This window comes from Vombatus ursinus, unplaced genomic scaffold (assembly GCF_900497805.2).
Source record: "Vombatus ursinus unplaced genomic scaffold, bare-nosed wombat genome assembly UNPS02000582.1, whole genome shotgun sequence".
In the NCBI taxonomy this organism is placed as follows: Eukaryota; Metazoa; Chordata; class Mammalia; order Diprotodontia; family Vombatidae; genus Vombatus; species Vombatus ursinus.
In genome coordinates, this window is record NW_020940360.1 from 12,125,071 (window position 1) to 12,150,146 (window position 25,076).

General features: G+C 37.3%; 1 protein-coding gene across 1 annotated transcript in view; it reads right to left on the bottom strand.

Moving 5' to 3' along the window:
- The window catches only part of RNGTT (RNA guanylyltransferase and 5'-phosphatase), a 337,641-nt gene extending 313,792 nt beyond the window's left edge, over positions 1 to 23,849 (bottom strand). The window contains exons 1-5 of the mRNA XM_027856106.1: positions 23,786 to 23,849; positions 20,847 to 20,956; positions 18,791 to 18,894; positions 18,600 to 18,688; positions 2,435 to 2,510 (exon numbers count right to left, since the gene is read on the bottom strand). Coding sequence (XP_027711907.1) covers positions 2,435 to 2,510; positions 18,600 to 18,688; positions 18,791 to 18,894; positions 20,847 to 20,956; positions 23,786 to 23,849 — 443 coding nt within the window. The remainder of the gene's footprint in view (positions 1 to 2,434; positions 2,511 to 18,599; positions 18,689 to 18,790; positions 18,895 to 20,846; positions 20,957 to 23,785) is intronic.
- Positions 23,850 to 25,076: the final 1,227 nt, after the last annotated feature.

A 25,076-nucleotide genomic window follows, 5' to 3' on the forward strand; every position in this document is an offset into this window, starting at 1 on the left:
AGTCTTTTCGGGAAGCAGATGCTGAAGATGGGAAATTTCCTCTAGGTTTCTCAAAAGCTGACAGGGATCACAAAAAGATTTCTCATTCTATGACTAAGCTTGTCTAGGATCTCAAGTATGAAGCACTCCAATGAACGCTAACACATTAAAGGTTTTCCATCAGGTTGGCAAGTTCTGAAAACAACTTGGAATCAGAAAGCTTGGGTTCAGGCTCCAGTTACTAGCTATGTGCCCCTGAGTGACTACTGAGCTATAATAATGATTAAAATGAACAATAATGAATAAATAATAATAATAATGAATAATGATTCATTATTTCAAAACTTGCCACTGTCACACAGCTGTGAGTGGGAGATCTGCAACTTGCATGCAGGCCACCTGACTGGCTCAGTGATCTTTTCATAATACCATGCTATAATAATAATGAATAAAACTTAATACTGCCTACTTCACAGGATTACTGTGAAAAATATCATTCCATAAACTATAAAGCACTGTGGAAATAAGAGCTATCATTATCGATTTTTTTATTCTAAACATCCTCCTCTTCTATTCACTGATTTCAATGCCTTACTTTCTCTAAGGCTCATATGAACTGGTCAATGTTACCTCCTACACCTTGAAGTTCCACATGTTCTCCTACAGTTCAGCAAACAGTTGAAGGCATCCTTGACTATAATATCCTTTAAGTCTTACCTCTCTTTCAATCTGCAGAAGGATATACCCTGAATAAAAAAGATATTTTCTGATCTTCCCTCTACAAACTTATACATACATACACATGTACTCTCTTCTCCCTCTACCATTATGCCCCTCCTAAACATCTGCTTATGCCTTATCATTCCTCTCTGGAATTCTCCTTTACCCAATCCTCCCCAACTCTACTGACCTACTATCAAGGACCAAGTGCAAAAAGAACTCTCAGTTTATATTCACCTCTAAGGAGAAGTGGAAATGTGGAAAGAGGGAAAGCAACAGGAGGCATCTGTAGACAACAAAGCCTTTGCCTACTTGAATTCTGCTTACAATCGACCCTATATACAAGCAGTTGTTTGCAGAGGTAACGGACATGTTATGAAAATATATATATATAAGCAAAGAGTAATATGCTACACCTAGGTCTACAATGATTGCTAGTAATCCAGCAATAAGGGAGCATAATGGCATAGGAAAACATATCTTTATGTGTTGTTTATTATCAATATTATATCTTAATCTCTAAAGTGAAGGCCCCAAACTCTCTCACTTCCTCCTTAATCCACTCAAAACCCATGTCCAAATGACTGTGTACCCTGAACATTTGAAAATTGAACAGTCATATATCAAAGGGTATCTATACTATAACTAAAAGCTTAAGAAGTAGGTGAATTCTCAATTTAACAGAAAAATTCATTTATGATAATACCAAATTTTCCAAGAATTACAATTAACTGAGATTTTACTATGCCAAGGTCTAGCATAGTGTTTTACACATAGTAGGTACTCTATAAATTTTTGTTAAATAACTCCTGCCCTAGCATTCTCCCCTCCATTCAGTTCTAAATGCTCCAACAAAGAGGCACCATGGTATTACGGAAAGATCACTGAGCCAGTCAGATGCCTGCATGCAAATTGCAGATCTACCACTCACAGCTGTGTGACAGTGGCAAGTTTTGATTCTTCTACAAAATGGGCATAATAATACTTGTACAACCTAGCTAACAGGATAGTTGTGGGGGAAACAATTTATAAATATAAAATACTATACAAATGTGAGCAATCATTATTATTCTTATATTAAATGACATCCAATTGTTATGAAGAAGTGATTATAATCTTTCAAGATCAATTTAAAATTATAAAATATACTAAAAGAATCTGCCTCCACTCTTTTTATGAGAAGTTGAAAAAAAGTTTAGGTAATAAATCTCCAATGAAGTATTGTGATGCCCCAAAGTAGGTAGAATGGTAATTATCTAGGTTCTTCAAAGATATACAAATTCAAGTTCAAATTCTGGTAACTCCTACCAAATTAGGTTTTAACTTACAGGCCTGGCAACAGTGTCTATCCTTTAAACACAAGCCTACTTAAGTTTAGAGATGTTAATTACGTGAAGAATGACTACGAGGTGATTAATTTTTTTAGTCACAGCAATTCATAAAGATGATTCAAGTACAGACAGGTTATCCTCTGTACTGCCCAAACTAATGAAATCAAGGATATTTTGAAGTATTAAAAGCAAGTGAAACACATGGCATATCAGAAACATTAGCATTCAACTAAATTTTTAATTAATATACCACATCATGTATCCTAAAAACTGAAACCAAAAGTTTCATTCATATTCTACCAAAAATTGAAGACCTTGACAAAATAAATAGAAAAATACATCATCAAAAATTTTGTATCTCTATTACTAAACATCTCTTTCCCATTTAGAATGCAAAAAGTTACCTCCAATCCATCTTCTCAACCAAGAAGGCACAGATGAGGAAACCAGTTCTATTGAAACCATGAGTGCAATGAACACCTAGAAAACAAAAACAGCTCTGGTTTTAAAAAATAAGCAAGGTGATTTAGATTGCAAATTTTCCAGTTAAAAATCTCAGCCCATAATAAATTCAAGTTCAATAATTTTAGACAAAAAAAGTAAAATATATGATACCTGATCCATTCTCATAACTATTAATGATTTGTCATTTTTCAATATACCTTAGAATCATAATTTACGTCATCAGCAAGAATAATTCAAATGAAACATTTATTAAGCATAAGCATGTACCCTGCAATTTTATAAGGCTTATGTTTCATGTCAGTTCACATGCTACTCTTTGGCCATCATATAAAAACTCATATCACTGAAGGATCTCTAAGTACTATGAATAAAGACAAATTGTCTCTAGCATATGGTCTATACTTAGGAAAGGAATTCAGTTTCTGGTGCTCTGTCAGAAGAGTAAGAGCTCTGACATTTTTTCAGGTAGGGGTCAAACAATTTATATACTCCTCTCCTACTCCTCCTAAAGACCAATAGCATAGTTTTATAGGACAGACATAAGGCTATAATCTGAAGTCAAATGTACCTTTGTTTCTTCTAAAAACTTACTTGCTTCTTCTAAAAGTATAATAGCAAAAAAAAAAGTTTTCATGAAAATTTTGAGTTCTGTTTAGTTTGTTTCCAGTTAGTTGATGTATTATTCTATATTTTTCACTACTGTGTAGGGCAGGTGCTGATCTGCATTGGTAAAGGGAATTTCCTCACCAAGAGTTCCCAATACAAATTAAATCTTGGGGTGAGAGATAAGGGAGGAAGAAAAGGTCTGCAAAGTATCTTACATACCATATCTCACTGCCTTTTAAGATAGTCACTTAAGGTATTATTAGCTCTATTGTACAGATGAGGAAATGAAGGTTCAGAGAAGTTAAGTGATTTGCCCATTGTCATTCAGCTGGTAAGTGGTGTAGATGGGAGAACCCAAGTCTCTTTTAGTACTTTTTCTACCATAACACTTACCTCTCAACTGGTTTTTAAACTTTACAATTATAAAAATAAACAAATAAATGGTAAGGACAGCTAGGTGGCTAAGTGGATAGAGTGCTGTGCCTAGAGTTAGGAAGACTTCCAGAATTCAGATCTGACCTCAAGCACTTACTAACTGTGTGACCTGGGCACTTAACCCTGTTTGCCTCAGTTTCCTCATCTATAAAATGACCTGGAGAATGAAATGGCAAACCATTCCATTTTCTTTGCCAAGAAAACCCCAAATAAGGTCATGAAGAGTTAAACATGAATGACTGAAACATGAAACGACTGAATAACAAATAGTGAGTGGTGTAAATACAGTTTCTCCTACAACTCTAGAGGCTGTAACCAGTGTTAGTAAATTAAACAAATATTTATTAGATGCAAGGCAATGAGAATGCTAGACCTAGGGGAGAAGAGACAAAAATAAAAGAATGTCTCCTCCCAAGAAACTTATACAATAAGTATAAGGCCCAAGCATACAACACATACACAAAAAAAAGGAGTGTAAAAGAAAAACGAAGGCAAATAAAATGAACAAAGAGGAGAGGCTTATGGTAGATTTCAAAGAAGACATAACAGTTGACCTTGGACAGAACACAAAAATCCTGAAAGGCAAAGATGAAGATATTGTAAATTCCAGGACAGTTAACAAATTGCAGGGAGCAATGTGTGCTGTGGGAGCACAAACCAAGAGAGAGCAATGAATGTGATAAATAGACAGTAGTACCGCTTGGTTAAATAAGGAATTCATGAAGGGGAATAATGTGAAAGTAGCCTGGAAAGGCAGGTAGGAGACAGAGTGTAGAGAACCTTAAATATAAGCCGAGGCATTTGAATTTAATGTGGGAGGCAATCGGGAACCAGTGAGTTTTTGAGCAAAGGAGTGACACGGTCAGACTTGTACCTTAGTAAGACTATTTCAGGTGGCAGTAAAGAGGATTAGAGAGGAAATTGAGTAGAAGTAGGAAGAAAAAACAGGAGATTACTACAGTACTGTAAGCAAGAGGTTATGAGGGCCTGAGCCATGATAGAGGTTACATCAGTTGGAAAAAGGTAAAAAATATAAGAGATGTGGAGTTAAAGTCTACAAGACTTGGCAATCTACTGAATACAGAAGATAGAAAAGAGGCAAGGATGACTCCAAAATTATGAATCTGGGTGATTAGGAGAATGGAGGGGCCCTTCACTGAAATGGGGTAAGTTTAAAGCAGCAATATATTATAATACGTTCCATTTGGAAATGTTGAACTTGAGATACCAGTGGAAAATTCTAGAGGAGTTATACAACAAGCTTCACACTATGAAGTGTGATAAGCTCAGGACAGAAATTAGGGATAGATATATAGATTTGCAAGTCATAGGAAACAAAGGAAGAAAGAGGATCAAGGTGAAGGGATGGCCAACAGAGTTTAAAGCTACAGAGAAATGTTCAAACCTATTAGCACTAAAAAACCCATTAGATTTGGCAATTAAGAAATCATTGCTAATCTTGGAGAAAGCAAATTTGGTGAAGTATTGGGGCCACAAAGCAAATTGGAAGGAACTAAGAAGTAGAATGGGTGGGGATATAGTGAAATCAGCAAGTATAGACAATTCTAAGAATTTGGAGCTGAGAGGGAATTTTTCTGGAAAAAATTTCAAATCACTAATAATTAGAGAAATGCAACATAAAACAACACTGAGAATCTACTTGACATTCATCAGATTTGCAAAGATGACAAAAAGGAAAATGACAAATGTTGGAGAGGCTGAAGGAAAAAAAGATACAGGACAAGATCTTGAAGACATGGCAGGGTTAAGGAGGGGTTTTTTAAAGGACGAAATTAAATCACTGTCCACAAAAAAAAGTTCATTTTTTCCACATTTAAAGTATAGTTTAATTTTTCCTCCAGTGTTTTTTTTTAATCTAAATTTTCCCTTTAACTACAAGAACTTCATTTAGAGATCAATAAATCATGAATCACAACTAACAATCACCCTATTTTTGTAAATATTTCAAGAGCACAAGTTGAAATTCATTAAAATTTTGTCTTCATTTGCCAAGGTCAAATTAAATATAATATAAAAAACCACAATGATTCCAGCTTGCACAAGCAGTTCCCTCAAACTCAGCTACAGCTATATCTGTGCCACCAGTGGCCACCACTGACTACAGTTACATGGCCCTGCTGCCTCTCCCTTAATCTTTGTGAAAGATAGCATGCAATCTGCTTTTACCTCCCCTATTAGAAACAGTCTCATAGGAAAAATATGGAGCTGAATATTATCACATCTACTCTGGTTGTAAATAAAGGTGACATTAAAATGCATATTATATACAGTCAGTTGTGCTGAGATCCTATATGAGATCTCAAAAAACATATATTATGCAAAATTGCAGGATTAGAGGCACAACACTCAAAAACTTCATCAGTGACACATTTTTTAAAAAGATAAGAACCTAATAAAAATGGCAGCACAATTCTATACATGTTAAATGATTAAGAAATATATGACTACTTCAATAATTAGGGATTTCCAGGGCCTCTGGCCTGGTGCTGGAAGCCAGGGCAGAAGGAGGTGGGATACATGGAGACTGTGGGGACCAACTCTCCTGTTTCCATAGCACCAGAAGATATACAATATGGCACTTTACCTTGAAGTTTGCTTATGGAACTGAGCTTCAGAAGGGTTACAGCTTGTGAGTAATTGTGCAGTGGTGCTGTGTTTTTTAGTTCAATCACTATTTCTCATGGAAGAAATCATGCTGAAGCAGCCTCAGAATTCAAGTTATGCTCAAAATACTCCCTAATGTATTGATCACATTGGAACAAATTCGAATTTTAGAAACTTGTTACGCCAGGATTGACTTTATTTGTAAAGAAACAAGTCTACACATAATATTTAAACACAAAACATGCAAGGATCATAGCAACTGATAATGCAAACCCACCACAGACTGACTGGATAAGCATATGGCAGCAAAAGTTTTTTAAAAGACAATTCAAAAAAAAAAAAAACAAGCTGGGAAAAAATAATCTACCTATTGGATAAAGATTCAAAAAATCTGACAAAAAATTTTATGAAAACTGAGAAGCAGTCTCCAAAAAATAGAGTTTAGACCCATACCTTACACCACAATCCAAGATAAGCTCCAAATGTATACATTATTTAGATATAAAAGGTCACTTCATAAAAAATTAGAGGAGCAAGGAAAAAATTATCTCAGAGGTCTATGGATAGAGGAAAAGGTCATGACCAAAGAAGGAATAGAAACTACCACAGAAGATAAAACAGACAATTTTGGTTATATAAAATTAAAAGAAGTTTGCATAAATAAAATCAACACAGCTAAAATCATAAAGGAAGTAGATAACTGGAAGACAGAAAAAAGCCACTGCAGCAAATTTCTCTGATAAAGGCCTCATTTCCAAGATACATAAGGCACTGATTCAAATTTATAAGAAGAGATATTCTGCAATTAACAAATGGTCAAAGTATATCAACAGGCAGTTTTCAAAGGAAGAAACCTAATCTGTCAACAAGGGCATGACAAATTTCCAAATCACTAATCAGCAAAATGCAATATAAAGGAACTCTGAGGAGCCATACATACATCAAGTTAGCAAGGAACACATACACACACACACACACACACGGAAATGGCAAATGTTGGAGGGGCTGTAAGAAAACTGGCACATTTATGTATCACTGGTGGAGCTGTGAAATGGTCCAATTATCTAGAAAGCAATTGGAAATTATGCGCAAAAAAGAAGAAAACATAAAAATATTTATAGCAGCTCTTTTGGTAGTGACAAAGAACTGGAAATTAAGGAAGTACCTATTAACTGGGGAATAGCTGAACAAATTATGGCATATAGATGTAATGGAATACTACTGTGCTGTAAGAAACAAAGAAAGAAAACATAAGAAATGAAGTTCACATAACTTTGCAAGATTCACATGAACTAATATAAAGTGAGGAAAAACAAAACAATTTATACAAAATAAAAACAGTGTAAATATAAAGAACTTAGAGAGAGTTAAGAACTCTGATATCAATACAATGATCAACCATGTTTCCAGAGGATCACTGAATATGTATACTACCCACCTCTCAACATAGGGAATGGACTCAATGTACCAAATATTTTTGGAATATGGCAAATGTAGCAACTGTGCTTGACTATGCATATTTATTACAAGAGTTTTGTTTTTCTTTTTTTTTCATGGGAGGGGGTGGGAAGAAGAAAAAAAAATACTTGTTAGTTAAAAAATCAAATTTAAAAAATAAAAGTGCACTGGGAAGGGCAGAAAGAAGAAGAGAAAATGACCAACAGCAGACAGCTTCCCCAGTGACCAGCCTTGTCCAACCATGGCTTACCAACATTAAAAGTTTTGCTTCCCCTCAGTGAGGCAGAAAATCAAGGTAGGAAAGCCTCGTCTGGACATGTGTGATGCCTCTTTGCCTAGCTAACCTGTAAGAACCCCTATCAGTGATGTATAATGTGAATACACAGCAGCCCAGAGTAAGGACCCAACCTGTGTAGTATTCACTTGTAGTAAGTCTTACATTAACTCCCTTAGCTGAAAGCATTATATAATATGGCAGTGCTGTGAAATAGAAGTGAAAGAGTAGCAGCCTTAACTCTTTGGGGCTGGAAATCAGGCACACACAGGTACTTAGATGCTTTCTTGATTTCATGCTTTCGATTTTAAGTAATTCAATTTGCTTTTACCAAAAATAAAAATTAAACACTGATACAGCATTTCAAGAAATACAAACACTAACCTACCTGATGAGGTGAAACTTATTTTTAATTAACCAAAAAAGGGGAGGGGAAAAGATCTATATGAATCCTGATAGATCAGACAGCTATAGGTGGAAAGGAAGGAAGGAAGGAAGAGAGAGAGAGAGAGAGAGAGGGAGGGAGGGAGGGAGGGAGGGAGGGAGGGAGAGAGAGAGAGAGAGAGAGAGAAAGAAAGAAAGAAAGAAAGAAAGAAAGAAAGAAAGAAAGAAAAAAAGAAAGAAAGAAAGAAAGAAAAAGAAAAGAAGGAAGGAAAGGAGGAAGAGGCAGAAAGGAAGGAAGGAAGGAGAGAAAATTTAGAAAGAATTTTCTGGTTACTTCACTATTTACATGAATTTATTCTGAGGGGGAATAATTTAGCTAATCTAAATAAGAAAAAATGTATTTCCCATTCAAATCAGAAGGCCATATCATATTTGTACCAATTTCCTAAATCCATCATATAAGAATATATTCAACACATAATAATCTCTAAAAATACTAAGAGGCATCAGTAATGCTAAATTCCTACTAACTCTTCCCTACCTTTATGGGCAAACCTATATTGTTTACAATACATTTTTAACCCTAACTAGATCAGCAATTTAATTCAACCCATAAAACTCCTAAAAGCAAAAGAGCACTTATTATCTATCACCTCCTCACATGCTGCACCACACTTCTCCCCACCTCCAACCCCAAAAAGTCTATAAATACAAAACAGATGCTTTTCTTCTAAGAAGAGGATGCAAAACAAATGTTTTACTTTTATTTCAGGCTTGTAGCCCAATGCTTCAAAAATTACAGGTTTCTAACCCATCTGTTGGATCACTTGTTTATTTATTAGTTCAACATTTATTTTATCTCATTTGGGTAAAGTATGGCACTATGTCAAAATCAAGGGATCTTATGTGGGCAAGTAGAAAAACATTTTTTAAGGAAGGGAAAAAAAAGTCACAGATCACTTCCTTAAAACTGGGGATTTTGCCATCCCGAATTGGATCACTTGTTCAACCAAATGACTACTGGTGAATGAAAGTTGAAAGAAAGGTGAAAAAAAGCACAAACCCAACTCAGTTGATGGAAAACAATTGAAACCTGTTACAAAACACAACACATTAAAGTTTCAACCTTATTTAGATTTTGTCATTCAATTCAATAAAATATGGACAAGATATTGTTCCAAGTGCTAAAACGTATGTGAATTGTAGAACTTTTTACATTGAATGAACTTAACACTTTATAGTGAAGAGTGAATGAATAGTCACTGAAAACAGTATAAGCAGTCAGCTCCACAAAAAAAGAAATATTTGTAACTTCAATGCATTTTTTACAATCTACAATTGCCAAAATGACTCTAGTTCACAGCTTTGATAAATCAAAATTATTTTTACAGTGACACAGGCTTACACAGACTGAATTTGTCAGTAGAATTCATCATCCACTATAAATAAGACATACTGGTAAAGTACTATGACTTTTGTGAGCTAGTATTGAAACAATGCAGAAGTTTCTGAAACAATGTTACCCTTGGGGGAAAAAATAACCTTGTCTAATTTGTAATCACTGTTGCTCCAACTATTCCTAGAATTAGAGATATCCAAGCTTTTTAGGAATGTCATTCACCTAACGTGGAAATATGTTTTAAATGACTGCACATGTATAATCTATATCAGATTGCTAGCCATCTTAGGGAGGAGAGAGAAAAATTTGAAACTCAAAATCTCATCAAAGAATGAATGCTGAAAATTATCTTTACATGTAATTGGAAAAAATAAAATACTATTTACATATAAAAAGAGGAATGTCATTCACCTACTCAATAAACTCCAGTGGTTCCCTATCATTTCCAGAATCAAATAGAAAAACTTCTGTCTGGCATTCAAAGTCTTCCCTAACCCAGTTTCCCCACACCACCTCCTCTTTTCCAGTATTCTTATCTCTTGTTCTCCACCACATACTCTTTGATCCAGTGACACCGACCTTGATGCTGTTCCATGAACAAGACACTCCATTCTGCTTATTCTGGGTTTTCCCTGGTTGTCCCCATGCCTGGAATGTTTTCCCTCCTTATCTCTACCTCCTAAATTCCCTAGATTCCTTCAAGTCTCAAAGTCCCATCTTCTATAAGAAGTCCTTTCCAACCCCTCTTAATCCTAGTGCCTTCCCTCTCTTAATTATTTCCTATTTATCCTATAAATAGTTTATTTACACATGTTTGTTTGTTTGTTGCCTCCCCAATTAGAGTGAGCTCACTGAAGACAGGTACTGCCCTTTGCCTATTTTTGCATCCCCAAGGCTTAGCACAATGCTTGCCAGAAGGTGGGTACTTAATAAATACTTAGAACTCAGTCAAAAGTATAGGAATCACAGGTTCCTACCTAGAGATGGATTATACTTAACAAGGGATCATTAAAGCCCTATAACTCTAATCCAAAGGGCTCTAAACTGAAAATGACAGGAGAATGAATACCAACTGCAATAACACAAATAAAGCTACAACATACAATGAATAATAGTAGAGACACCCAGAAGTTCATAATACGGGGAAAAAAAAAAAGAAAGGATCATGAGTAAGCAGCGCAAAAAAAGTCAGACTATATTATCTTACTTTGGTGACAAAGAAGATCAAAACACACAATCAGAAGAAGACAACAAAGTCAAAGCTCCTACATTCAAAGCCTCCAAGAAGAATATGAATCAGTCCTAGGCCTTGGAAGAGCTCAAAAGGGATTTTGAGAAGCAAGTAAGAAAAGTAGAGGAAAAACTGAGAGTGATGCAAGAAAATCATGAAAAACAAGTCAACAGCTTGCTAAAGGAGACCCAAAAAAATACTGAAGAAAATAACACCTTAAAAAATAGCCTAACCCAAATGGCAAAAGAGGTCCAAAAAGCCAATGAGGAGAAGAATGCCCTAAAAAGCAAAATTGGCCAAATGGAAAAGGAAGTCCAAAAGATTACCGAAGAAAATACTTCCATAAAAATTAGAATAGAGCAATTGGAAGCTAGTGACTTTATGAGAAATCAAGACACTGTAAAACTGTAAAAAAAATCTTTTGGATTTCCAAAAGAATGAAAAATTAGAAAACAATGTGAAATATCTCATTGGAAAAACAACTGACCTAGAAAATAGATCCAGGAGAGAGAATTTAAAAATTACTGGACTATCTGAAAGCCATGATCAAAAAAAGAGCCTAGACATCATCTTTCAAGAAATGATCAAGGAAAACTGTCCTGATATTTTAGAACCAGAGGGCAAAATAGAAATTGAAAGAATCCACTGATCTCCTCCTGAAAGAGATCCCCAAAGGAAAACTCCTTGGAATATTGTAGCCAAATTCCAGAGTTCCCAGGTCAAGGAGAAAATAGTACAAGCAGCCAGAAAGAAACAATTCAAGTATTGTGGAAACACAATCAAGATAACACAAGATTTAGCTGCTTCTGCACTAAGGGACCGCAGGGCATGGAATATAATATTCCAGAGAGAAAAGGAGATAGGATTACAACCAAGAATCATCTACCCAGCAAAATTGAGTATAATCCTGCAGGGGAAAAAATGGTCATTCAGTGAAATAGAGGACTTTCAAGCATTCTTGATGAAAAGACCAGAGTTGAACAGAAAATTTAATTTTCAAATACAAGACTCAAGGGGAACATGAAGAGGTAAACAGATAAGAGAAAATCACAAGAGACTTCTTAAGGCAGAACTGTTTACATTCCTGCATGGAAAGATGATATTTGTAACTCATGAGACCTTTGTCAGTATTAGGGTAGTTGGAGGGGAAAAAATTATATGTACGTATATATAGATACAGATAGATAGATAGAGGGCACAGGGTGAGTCGAAAATGAAGGGGTCATATCTGGAGAATAAAATTAAGGGGTGAGAGAGGAATATACTAGGAGAAGGAGAAAGGGAGAGGTAGAATGGGGTAAATTATCCCACAAAAAATAAAACAGAAAAGAAAAGGCTCTTACAGTGGAGGGGGAAGGTGAGAGGGAATGAGTGAATCTTATTCTCATTCTTACAGGATTTGAGTTAAGGAGGGAATAACATACACACTCAATTGGGTGTGGAAATCTGTCTTACCCTACAGGAAAATGGGGGGGGGGGAGCAGACAAGAGAGCAGGGGAATGACAGAGAGGAGAGCAGATTGGGAAAGGGAATAATCAGAAGCAAATACTTCTGAGGAGGGCAGGGTCAAAAGAAAGAATAGAATAAATGGGTGGGCGGGATAGGATTAAGGGAAATAAGAGTTAGTTTTTCACAGCATGTCTACTATGGAAGTGTTTTGCATAACTGCACATATATAACCTATATTTAGTTGCTTGCCTTATCAATGAGGGTGGGTGGGGAGAAAGGAAGGTAGAAAATTTGGAACCCAAAGTTTTAAAAACACGTTTAAAGAAAATGTTTTCACATGCAACTAGAAAATAAGAAATACAGGAAATGGGGTACAGAAATCCATCCTGCCCTACAGGAAAATTGAAGGGGAAGGGGAAGGGGATAAGAGAAGGGGGGGAGAGATAGAAGGGAAGGCAGACTAGGGGAAGGGGTATTTAGAATGCATGCCATCTTGGGGTGGGGGGAGGGGCAAGATGGGGTGAAAATTTGGAACTCAAAATCTTGTGTAAGTAAATGCTGAAAACAAAAAAATAAATACAAACAAAAAAATAAAAATTACCATAAAAAATTAAAAAAAAAAAGAAAACCCAAGGTTTCAAGTATTTATAAACAAATGTAAAAAGAACGGGTAACAAACAAGATGATAACACAGGGAAGCAATTTAACTTCTTAAGTATCATCGACACAAAGTGGGATGAGACTGATTACTGATATCCTGCTCTGGATGGACATACCATATTCCAAAGAAATAGGAGAGGTTTAAAATGGTGGGGAAGGAGAGAAGAGATTGGTGTTAAGATGACATAGTCATGTGAGGAAACCCAGGTACCAGAGAAGAAAAGCAATAGAAAGCATTTGCCTGAAGATTAACAAAAGCAGAAATAAAAGCAAAAGTGCCATCTTATCATCAAAAAACTATGTACCACCTAAAAAACAAAAGAGAGAGATTATTTAGGAAGAGATTAAGATTCAAACAAAGAGGCATACCACAGCATTTAGTAATAGAGTACTTCAATTATCTGGACATCCATATAATCCTTTCCATCAAAAAGAAGAACTGATAATTTCTTGATTTATCTTAGTAATAATTTCATCCTGAAGGCTCAGGCACGGCAGCCATGGCCAAGGGCATCCCTGCAGTCCAGCGGGAGGGTCTGGGACGAGACAATGCTGTAGTGGAGACAGCTGAGGAGGCCACGGAGCTCTCCAAGGCAGACATCACGGGGCTGTGCCAGGACATGTTCTCCAAAATGGCCAAGTACCTAACAGGCAAGCTGACAGCCACCAGTGAAGACTATAAACTTCTGGAAAATATCAACAAACTGACTAGCTTGAAGTATCTAGAAATGAAAGATATTGCAGTAAACATTGGTAGAAACCTGAAGGACTTAAACCAGAAATATGCAGAATTCAGCCTTATCTGGATCAGATCACTTTAATAGAGCAAGTAGCAGCTCTTGAGCAGGCAGCTTACAAGTTGGATGCATATTCAAAGAAACTAGAAGCAAAGTACAAGAAGTTAGAGAGATGATGAAAGAATTTATTAGCACAAAGACTTTAACTACAAGAATGTTTTATAAGAGCTGAAATAAATGGGATGGAGCTTATCACTATGTTTCAACTCCTAAAAGGAAGCGGTGCTGCTGATCCAAGGAAAATCCCAGCCCTCATCTCTGGTTGGATATGTAACTTTGGCCACCCCTTGATGTTTCCTAAACATGTAGCTCCTGGAATCTCACCTTATCGTATGCTTCACTGTGAGCCCTGGACCAAGGCTCAGAAATCAGGATCAACCCCGTCTGGAGCAGACACAGATGAGAGGCTCTCGTCTCCTTGTCTCCTCCCTTCTTCCCTCTCCCCTAGACCTCCACCTTGGATACTGTTATGAATGTGCCCCCCACCCCCTTCATAACCTGTTCTTCAACTTAAGTAATAAATGCCGACTTATGAAAAAAATAATAATAACAATAATTTCATCCTTCAGAAGACAGAGGAAACAACAGAGTCTATTACAGATCTGATTCTCAACAAGGAGGAACTTATTGCTAGGGTGTAAATTATGGGAAATTCAAGAAGAAGAGGAAAACCAAGCACAGGTTAACATATGCCACAGATTTGGGGAGCGTGGATTTCAAAGTCCGGAGAAAAATTAGGTAGGATGCCAAAGACTAAATTTCCAAAAGGAAAATTAGCCCAAAATAAATAAGAAACGCTCAAATATGAAATTCTGGAGACACAAAAAGAAATCTCTGAGGGGGAAAAAAGGTATCTACTGTAAGGCGGAAGAAAAGGGTTAGGTGTCTAACAACTAATGGATTTTTAAAAGACATATTTAATCGGAAAAACAGCATGCATACTGACAGGTCTTTGGGTCAAAACAAACTGGATTCATCTACTACCTGACACATACTGATTGTGTGACCCTAGACAAGTCCCTTACCATCCCAGTGACACAAAGAATTCTGTTTCTTGGTTGTAAAATTTTCAAATCTGCAATGACGAGGAGTTTCATAAACAGGAGCTACCTAAGCATAAAAAAATCATAGATCCAACCTCCTTCCATCACTACTCCTCCCAAAAAAAATACAGTAGGTGAAACAAGATTGGGTAGTTAACAACGTATACAAAAACCATAGCATGGTTCTCTTAGAATGGAGTTTGGAATGTTAAAGCTCAGAATAAGCTGAAGCTAATTAAGGAAAGTTAAGGATAATAAAAAGAGTTTATTTTGGCTATACTAAAGAAAAAAGGATGAGTGGGATAACAAGTGAAAATAGAGGGGAGGAAAAGTTACTCAAGTATTGTTTTCTTTTCTTTTTCTTCTGTCTAGGACAATGATCTATGGACTGGAAAATGGAAAACAAAAATGACTTATATAGGGACTTGATACCCAAGAAAAGTGAAGAAAGTAAGAAAACACCTAACTATCCGGAATGAGTTCAAGCCACCTGCCCTAGATGAATTATATCCTTGGTTACTCAAAGACATCAGGTAAAGATTCTTAACTTTTTTGGTGTCATGGATTTCTTTGGCATATAAAATAGAAAGGATTACAAAAAAATTCAATTATATGAAATACAGTTGACAAAATATTCTTTAAAAAAAAAAACAACACAGACTCCAGGTTAAGAACTCAGGAAGTAGCAGATATGAATAAAATGCATTATCAGTAATATTTGAAAGATGTGGGAAATGGAAGAAATACCCAAGGACCAAAGAAGGGCAAATTTTGTCAATTTTCAAGAAAGGAAAAGGAACAGAATCCATAAATAGTAATATATCAGTGAGCTTAACTTCAATTTCTAACAAAATTCTAGAGAATATTATGCTTTGTGAACACTTAGATAAGGAAATGATGATCACAAAGAGCCAGCCTGGCTTTATCAGGAACAAGTTGTCTCAATTAACCGAGTTCCTTTTATGATAGTTACAAAACTGGCAGATTAGGGAAATGTTATGATGTTCTCCCTAAATGTATTTTACCTAAATTTTTAAATTTTTATTTTTTTTAATTTATGGAATAATATGAGCATTTCCATAACACAGTATAATTTTTAAAAAGATAGTTCCACATGAAACTGCAAATCTATTATGTTTAACATGCTATTCCTTTTAAATATATAATAGTTATCATGTAAATTTCTTTTCCCTTTTTTTCCTTCCCTACTCTCCTCCCTGCTCTAGATATGACTACCATTAGGCACAAATATGTATATGTATGTAAAATCATTCTATACATACTTCTAAATATTTATCAGTTCTTTTTCTGGATGCAAATAGTATCTTCCTTCATATATCCTTTGTAGTTAATTTGGGCATTTGTAATAGTCAAAATGACTTAGTTGCTTAATATTGCTGTTATTATATACAACATTGTCTTGGTTCTATTCATTTTGTTTTCATTATTTTGTGCAAGTCTATCCATGTTTTTCTAAGATCATCAAGCTATCTAGATCTTAGCAAAATATCTGATAAAGCGTGACGGAGAAATGGAGTTATAAAATAGAAAATTAGATAGATTTGAAACTGGTTGAGTGGATAAATACAAAGAGTAGTCAATAATAGTTCCATGTAAACTTGGAAGGAAATATCCAGAGGAGTGCTCTAGGGAATCTTTGTTTGCCCTATGCTACTTAAGATTTTTATCAATGATCAGATGAATGAATGAATGAATGAGCTTTTATTAAGTATTTGTTATGTGCAAAACATAGTAATGAGTGGTAGGGGTGCAAACAGAAAAGCAGAGATAACCCCTGCCCACAATGAGCTCACTTTCTAATGGAAGAGATTTATATGTGATTTCAGAATCAAGTCAGATAATAAAGCCTTAGGGTGCAATGGCAAAGCAGATGATAGTGCATGTTCTTTAATGTTATTCACACTGATAAAATCATATCTCTTTCTGATGTTGAACTATTTGACAGTGGTAGGATAGAGGGAGTTTCCTCACCAGGAGCTCCCTTTACAGAAAAAAATCACAGAAGTCCAACAAAAACAAAAAGAAATTACAGCAGAGAGAAGCAAGGTCAAGTAATTAAAAGTATTCAAAAGTCAAGGCCTATGGTAATAAGAACTTTCTTTTCCATCTTTTCAAAAACTGTGGCTTCTGAGAAAGTGAGGTTCTAGCACCTGAAAAAACACTTGCCAGGACACGTTTCCACAGAGGCTCCTTTCAGGGATACTGGTTGCAGGAGCTGAACTTGAAGCAAGACTGGTGGTTTAAGGAGTACTGTTGTTCCCAGAGCTCTTGGACTTACGTGCCCATTTGTGACAATTGGTCATAATTGGTGTTGGGGGTGACAAGGGAGGAGGACCCTTTTTCCCCAGTGATTACTTGGCTGCAGGACCCTGGCTGGAAAATGGACCTAAAATCTGAGAGGTACTTCTATTCCCAAGGTTCTTAGGTTCAAGGTCCTGTACTATCTCAATCAGAATGTGAGGGGAAGTGGTGGTTAAGGTGGTGATTCGTCTAGCACATGCTTCCCTCCAGTCTGTCCTTCATGGTTCCTTGCTTAACCTTTCAACCTATCAGGCAAAGAGATAGACTGCTTACCTAACTTGCCACAGAGAAATAACTGACCCACAAGAGAATACTGAACTCAAAAAGGCACTGTCAGGCTAGCACGTAAGGAAAAACCTGAATAAGGTGAAATTTATTACAGATAAGTGTAAAGGCTTGCATGTGAGTTCAAAAAATCAACTTCCTAATGATGATATGGGGGAGGTGTGGCTACATAGCAGCTTGGATGGAGGTTTTAGTGGTTTTGCAAGCTCAGCGTGAGTCAGTGTGATACAGCTGTCTAGGACTAAAATAGTGATAGTACCACTGTTTAGTCCACATCTAGAATATTGTGTTCAGTTCTGAGCATCATATTCTAGGAAGGATATTGGTAAGTTTGACCTTAAGAAAAGGGTTTGAAAGACTCAATTTCATGAGATGTAATGATCACTTAAAGGAACTGGGGTTATTTATTCTGGGGAAGACTTAAGGGAAAATGACAGTTGTCCTGAAATATATGAAGGGCTATTATATGGAAATGAGATTAGATTTGTTCTGCCTTTTCCCAAAGGGTAAAACTAATAGTGGGTTCTACCTCACCCCAGACCATAGAGCAAAGGATGCATCATCATTTGTTGGTTAGGTTGTACAAATATAAAATGGATTTCATTTACTGAATATGATTGTAATACAGTACTAAGTGCTATAAATGCCAATATTTATTCAACTTATTATTTAGCTTGTTATTTTCACCAAACATTTGAATTCTTACTCAAATGACCATGTATATGGAGACTGAGCAATTCTCAGCTAAGAGAAACTAATTTTTCTTCAAATGTTAGTCGTTTCTGATTTGAGGTTAAAGAGCAACACTGGTAAATCCTCAGTTAAAAACTTCACAGTAAGAGTAGCTGGGTCTAAAATAGAAACACTAAACCCAAAACATTAACTTATAATCATATATGAAGAAAGCTTAAAAGTGACAAATAAACACTCTTACATAAAGTATTCCTAAAGCGATCTAGGTAGATTTTTTTAAAAGGCAGATCTCATACAGTTGTTACTCTGTAAAGTGCCCCTCCACCCAAATCACAGTCAAGCCAACAAACTGCCTTGTAGAAAAAGACAGATGAAGAAAAAAAATTATCACATAATGCAAGATTATAGAACAGAGAAGAGGAAACAAGTTTTTCAATCATACCTATAAGCTCAGGAGGATTCTTCTCATTAAAACGTTCACATAGACGAATGAATGTATCTGTGTTCTCAGCTGTAGGGCATTCCCCATGACTAGTAACACAAAAGAAAAAAAGTTTGAAAAAAAAAAGATTAAAAAATTCATTACAACCTTTTCAACTTGGAAAAAAAATTGATACACTAACATTAGCCTACCCTTTACACTGAAGCTTTATATACTTGATCCCTTCTTTTTCAATGTCATTTCTGTCATAAAATCTTGTAGTATTCGTCAAATCCACCAAAAGTCCCATTTTAACCTAAAAAAGAAAAAACCATATTGTGACATGTCATTAAATAGTTGTTTCTCATTTGTTCCAAGATTTGGAGCATACTATACGCCTATAAGAGGCAGCTAGGTGGCTCAGTGGATTGGAGGGCTGAGCCTTGAGTCAGGAATTCAAATCCAGCCTCAGATACTTGTTGTATCTGAGCTTTATGGTCCTAGGGAAGTCACTTAATCTCTGTTTGTCTTAATCCATTGAAGAAGCAAATGGCAAACCACTCCAGTATCTTTAACAAGAAAAGCCCATGGACAGAATTGGCATGCTATGGAGAGTCAAACACAACTGAACAACTATGCCTGTAAATGAAAACACAACCTCTGATTCATCTTACACCTGGAAAAAATTCTAGGCTCACCATGTTATTGCACTATTAGAAAAAAAATTGTTCACAAGTATCTGAGGAGTGAAAGGTTAAGGACAGAAGCAGAAAGCATGGAGAGACATAGTATCATAAGCAACTAGTTTACTAGCTGACTGATTATATTTAGGATCAAAAAAGAATGATATTATGATTCTTTATGTATTTATCACTCATCCTGACATTTAAACAAGTCTATGAGGGTGGAATTAATAAGGGGTTAATTAATACCACCAGCATCTGGCTGTTAAGAGCAGTCCAGTCACTCACCAACACAGGAAAAATATGAGAATTTTCCTTCTTCAGTAAATTTGCCTAATTATAATTACTCTGCACTTTCTGGAAATATAATAAACCCTTATAAAATCTTACAGTTAATATTCTTACAAAACAGGAACAATTATAAAAATGTTTAGTAGAAACTAGTAACAAATAAAAAAACTACTATTATGGTGCTAGATATGACAAAGCTGGACATTAATATGAAAAAAAAAATTCTTTGTCTACCATACTTTGTGGCCACAATGTATTCTAACAATTTTTCACAATATACTCACAAACATACAATGTCAGACACTATTCTTAGCTAAAATATCTCACATAACCTGGATAAAAATATTCCACTTCTCTCCTCATTTTGGAATCACTTAACATATAAAATGCATTTAACAAATGAATGCATTTAACAAAAATAAATAATACATTTAATTAATATTTGTAGAGTCAAAATTAAGACAGGTTACCTCTTTCATATAATGATCATAGGAGTAATTATAGTAGTAGAAGTGATATAATAGTTACAAAGTATATAGTCTGTTACGGTTGGCAAAATGTTTTACATGTGATCTCACTTTACCACAACCCTATGAAGTAAGTGCTATTATTATTCCCATTTTACAGATGAAGAAATTGAGGATAGAGAGGTTAAGTGACTTGCTGAGGGTCAAACAGCTAGTCTAAGGCAGGATTCAAACTCAGGTCTTTCTGACTCCCATCTAACACTTCCTATACTATTCCACATAGCTGTCTCATAAATTGGGCACAAAAAGCAACACAAAGGACTCCAGCATAGCAACAGCTGCAGACTACTCACGTAGACAATTCCACATCACACAAGCTGGTGAGGCACACAATTTTAAAATACCTTAAGCATAAATTAAATCTAGTCATTTAAAGAAAATAGGCAGCGTGGAATAGGGGCAAGAAAGCTGGCCTTGAAACAAAGATGAACTGGGTTCTAATCCTGCTTCTGATGCATGCTGGTTGGGCCATGTGAAACAAGGTAAGTCACTTAGCCTCTCAATTGCCCAGGTAAATAAGACTATAAGTTGCAGAGAAAGCCCTGACCTACATGACTAAAGGGAGTTTCCTCACCCAGCAGTTCCCTATACAAATAAAACCTTAGGTTCAGCCCCTACCCTAATGAAAGGATATTAAAGTTATTTCAAAATCAGTGTACATAAAAAATTGTATCTAATAAAGCTTTATTCCATTCTTAAAACTAATATGAAGAATAGAGAAGGGTTATAAACTGTTACCTGTATTTATATCAGAAATTTTCTTTTACCTTAAGGCTCTTTAGATAGTTGGAGAGCATACTAGGATGGAACCGATTCTCTTCAGCAACTTGACTATCATATCTTGGTCCTAACATAGTCTTCAGAGGTAAGAACTTCCCTAAACAAAGTAAAATAGGTGACATTGTTTAATAAATGCTTATTAATTGAATGTTAAAAGATCCCAAATTGGCCTTGTAGACTCCAAATATCTTCTAAAACAGAGGTGTCAAACACTGCTAAATGTGGTCCATAACACGCCCAAGGCAGCTGAACCAGATTAAAATGTAATTGGAAAATAATTTAACAAAATAAAAATACAATAGAACATTAATAATTTTAATATGTGGTTTTCTAAGTCAATATATGTCCTACAGGAATCTTTATTTTCTGTTTAGTGACTCTATTTGAGTTTGAGGTCACTGTTCTAAAACACATAGTAAGAGCTATATAAATTTTTATTCTCTTCCCAGGGCTTCACATAGTACCTGGTACATGGAAGATACTTAATAAATGCTCCTTCATCTGACTTCTCAATGCTCAAATACTAAGAATGCAACACTGCCTCTCTCCAACCTTTAGATTCTATCCAATCAACAAACTTTCAATAGGTACCCTCTACTGCAAGGCATCATGCTAAGCCCTGGGGATGCAAAGACAATAAGTGAAACAGTATCTACCGTTTCACACTCTACTACAGTCTACTAGGAAGATACAATATGTATATAAGTAGGTAAATACATAGTATATATCACTTTGTACTACTAAGGTACACAATACATATATGTTTCATTTATATGTGTGTATATATATTTATATATATGAAAGGAAATACAATATTTATATAAACTAATACAAAGAAATTACAAAGAGATGAGAGTACTAATGGAGGCAGGGGATCAGAAAAAGCCTAAGGAAGCACACTTGGGCTGAGCTATGAAGGCAGCCAGGTATTCTAAGAAGATGGGCAGTACATTCCAAACAATAGATTTATGGTCCCACAAACAGACAAGAGATGTAATGTTGCATACAGAGAATGGCTAGTTAGTAGGCCTGTTTGAATGAAACAGACAGAATGAAAAATAGTAAAGAAAATAATAGTGAAAAAGTAGGTAGAAGCCAGTGTCAAGCTGTGGCTTTTATATTTTATCCTTGAGGAAACAGAGAGCCATAAGATTTTTCTGAGTGTGACACAGTAAAATCTGTCTTTTAGGGATGTCAATTTGACAGTTGTGTGGAAGATGGATAGGGTAAGAGACTAGAGGCAGAGAGAACAGACAGTTACTGTACTAGTTCAAGTGAGAGGTGATGAGAGCCTCAAGGGTCACAGAAGCAACATGAATAGAAAAAAGAGAACAGATGTGAGACACTGTAGAGGTAGACAAGATCTGGCAACTTGTTTGAGAGAGAGTTTGAGAGAGAGTTTGAGGGAGAGGCACAGGGACAGTAAGTATTACTTCAAGGTGAGCCTGAGTGACAACAGCCATAAGGTAGTTTGGAGAATGGATGAGTTCAGGGAGAAATAGAATAAGTAATTGGAGAAAGAAATATTACAGGAAATAAATTTTATTTATACATGTGTATATGTGGAATTGATACAAATATACAAAAATCAAGAGCCATTCCTCAACAGATAAGTGGTCAAAGGATATAAATAGGCAGTTTTGAAAAGAAGAAATGGAAGCTACCAGCAATGTAGTTCCAAAATGTTCCAAATAACAAATAAGAGAAGCACAAATTAAAATAACTGTTGTTTCACCCTTCAGATAATCAAAGATAAAAGATGAAAATGCCAAATTTCAGAGAGGTTGTGATGAAAGGTGTACAGTGATGGTGAAATGGTCCAACCATTCTGGAAAACCTTTTTAAATTATACTTTTAAAAAAAAATCAGTAAACTGAATATATTCTTTCATCCAGTGACACTACTTGACACTAACCCCCCAAGAAGGTCAAAGCCAAGGAAAGATCTCATACACACACAAATTTTTATAGCAGCACTTCTTTTTTTTAGAAGCAAAGAATGGGAAGTAAAACAGGTGTTCATGGTTATACTTGAACAAGTGTGGTACAGGAACCAAATGGAGTATTTACTGTGCTTTTAGAAATTATTAAGATGAAGAATTCAGAAAAACCTAGCAAGACTTGTTTGTATGGACTCATGCGGAGCTAATTAGTGCGAATCGGTAGAATAAATTACACTATGACCACAATAATATAATGTAAAACAACACAAAAGAGTCTCTAATACAGAGATCAAGGATGACTTCAGAGGACTGATGATGCAGCATGCCTCCTATATCTCAACACTGAGGTGGCAAACTAGGCGCAGGATGAGGCTTACATTTTCTACATAACTGAAGTGATGATGCGTTCTGCCAGATTGTACTTTGTAAAGCGACGATTCTGAGGAGAGGAGAAAGGAGGAATGGGGGTGGGCAGGGGGTGGGGAAGGAAATGACAGTGGTGTTATGGATAAAGTGCTGGGCTACAGACTCAGGAAGACCTAAGTTCAAATCTCATCTCCGGCACTAGATATGTGACCCTTCGAGTAAGTGCAGTGCTACGAAAACCCAGAAAGAAGGCAGCATACACGAGGGCGGTGGGGTGTTGTGTGATAGCTTAAGGACATCCCGTTTAGCACTTGAAACCCCCTTAAACGGCTTCAGAAGAGCGGCGGGGTGGGAAGCCAAATAGCAAAAAACTGTTTAGTTCAAAAAATAAAACCCAGGACAATACAAGTACAAACCACCCCCGTCACCCAGCCAAGGCGCTCAGAGACAGAAGCCACACACTCGGGGCGCACCTGCTCCCCCCGCTGACACCGCTCGGAAACCTCCCTGGGCCAAGGGGCCTCAAGAAGCTGTGGCTTCGGCTCCCAGCCCAAACGAGGACCGTCCCCGGCCGCCCGGGCCGCCCGCGCCCCCCGCCAGCTGAGGCACGTTCGTTACCTGCCACGGGCTGGCCTCGGCGTGGGCAGTGCAGCCACCGCGGCGGGATCTTGTTGTGCGCCATGACCCCCGACGCGGCGGCCGGGCGGCCGGGGCCGCTGCTCCCCCCGGGCCCGGAGCTGCTCCCCCGCCGGCCTCTCCGCCCTGAACAGCCTCGGCTCCCAACCGCGCCCGCCGCCGCTGCCGCCGCCGCTGCCGAGAGGGCTGCTGCTCCAAGGGCTGCTGCCGCCAACGCGCTGCTCCCTCAGCCCAACGTCCAGCAGCTTCCCGGCGCCACTTTCATTCAGACAGCTCTCTCCACAACAGCCGGCGCAACCACAATGCACCGCAACTTCCGCCGACCCTCCGCCCCGCCCCCTCCCCTTCATCCCCTTCCGGCCAACAGGCTTTCCTTTCCGAGGTCAGAGAAAAAAGACGGACTGCAGTGGGGAAGGAAGAGTTAAAGAGAGAAACGGGGTGGGCATGGGGGCGGGGAGGAGGGAGTGTAGGGGACGGGCCTGGAGCTCCTCGGGGCGGGGAGGGGGGCGGTGACGGAATCTGAGCTTCGTTTCTGAATGTTCTAACCCTTGCTTCAATCAGACCACCTTCCATCCTCGTTCCCCCTCCCCCCTCAACCCTCCTTTCCTCGCTTGCCCTCCTCCCTACCCCTCGAATCTTTCCCCTTTCCTCATCCCTCCTCCTCCTCCTCGCCCCTTCCTCTGTGCCCAACTCAGTAAGCTGGCCCGCCACGTGATTCAGGTCTGGTGCCCGGGCTGACTCAAAATAGAACCGAAAGAGAAGCCCTGGGCGCTGGGCTCATTCAAGCGCCTCCTATGGGCCAGACCCTGTCTGTGCATTGGGGGCACAAATACAAACCCCGCCTTCGCGGAGCTTTCGAATATTCCCAGGGGGTAAAGTACATGAGCATATCAGATGATCCCCTTTTAAGTGGTTACTATAGCTAAGTGCTGGGACTACAGAAAGAGACCAAAGAGTCCTTGCCCTCGAGGAGCTTACAGTCTAATGGGGAGACGCTATACAAACAGATATACAAAGCAAACTACATCTCGGATAAATAGGGAAAAAATAAGAAAGAAAGCACTGGAATTAAGAAGGGTTAGGGTAAGGCTTCCTGAAGAAAGTGGGATTTTAGGGAGGTCAGTAGCCAGAGTGGAGGAAGGAGATCATTCCAGGCTTGGAAAACAGCCAGTGCCTAGAGCTGTCTTGTTTCTGCAACAGCCAGGATGAAAGAGTATGTGTTGGGGAGTAGAAGGAAGAAGACAGAAAAGGTAGGAGGGAGTTAGGTTTTGAA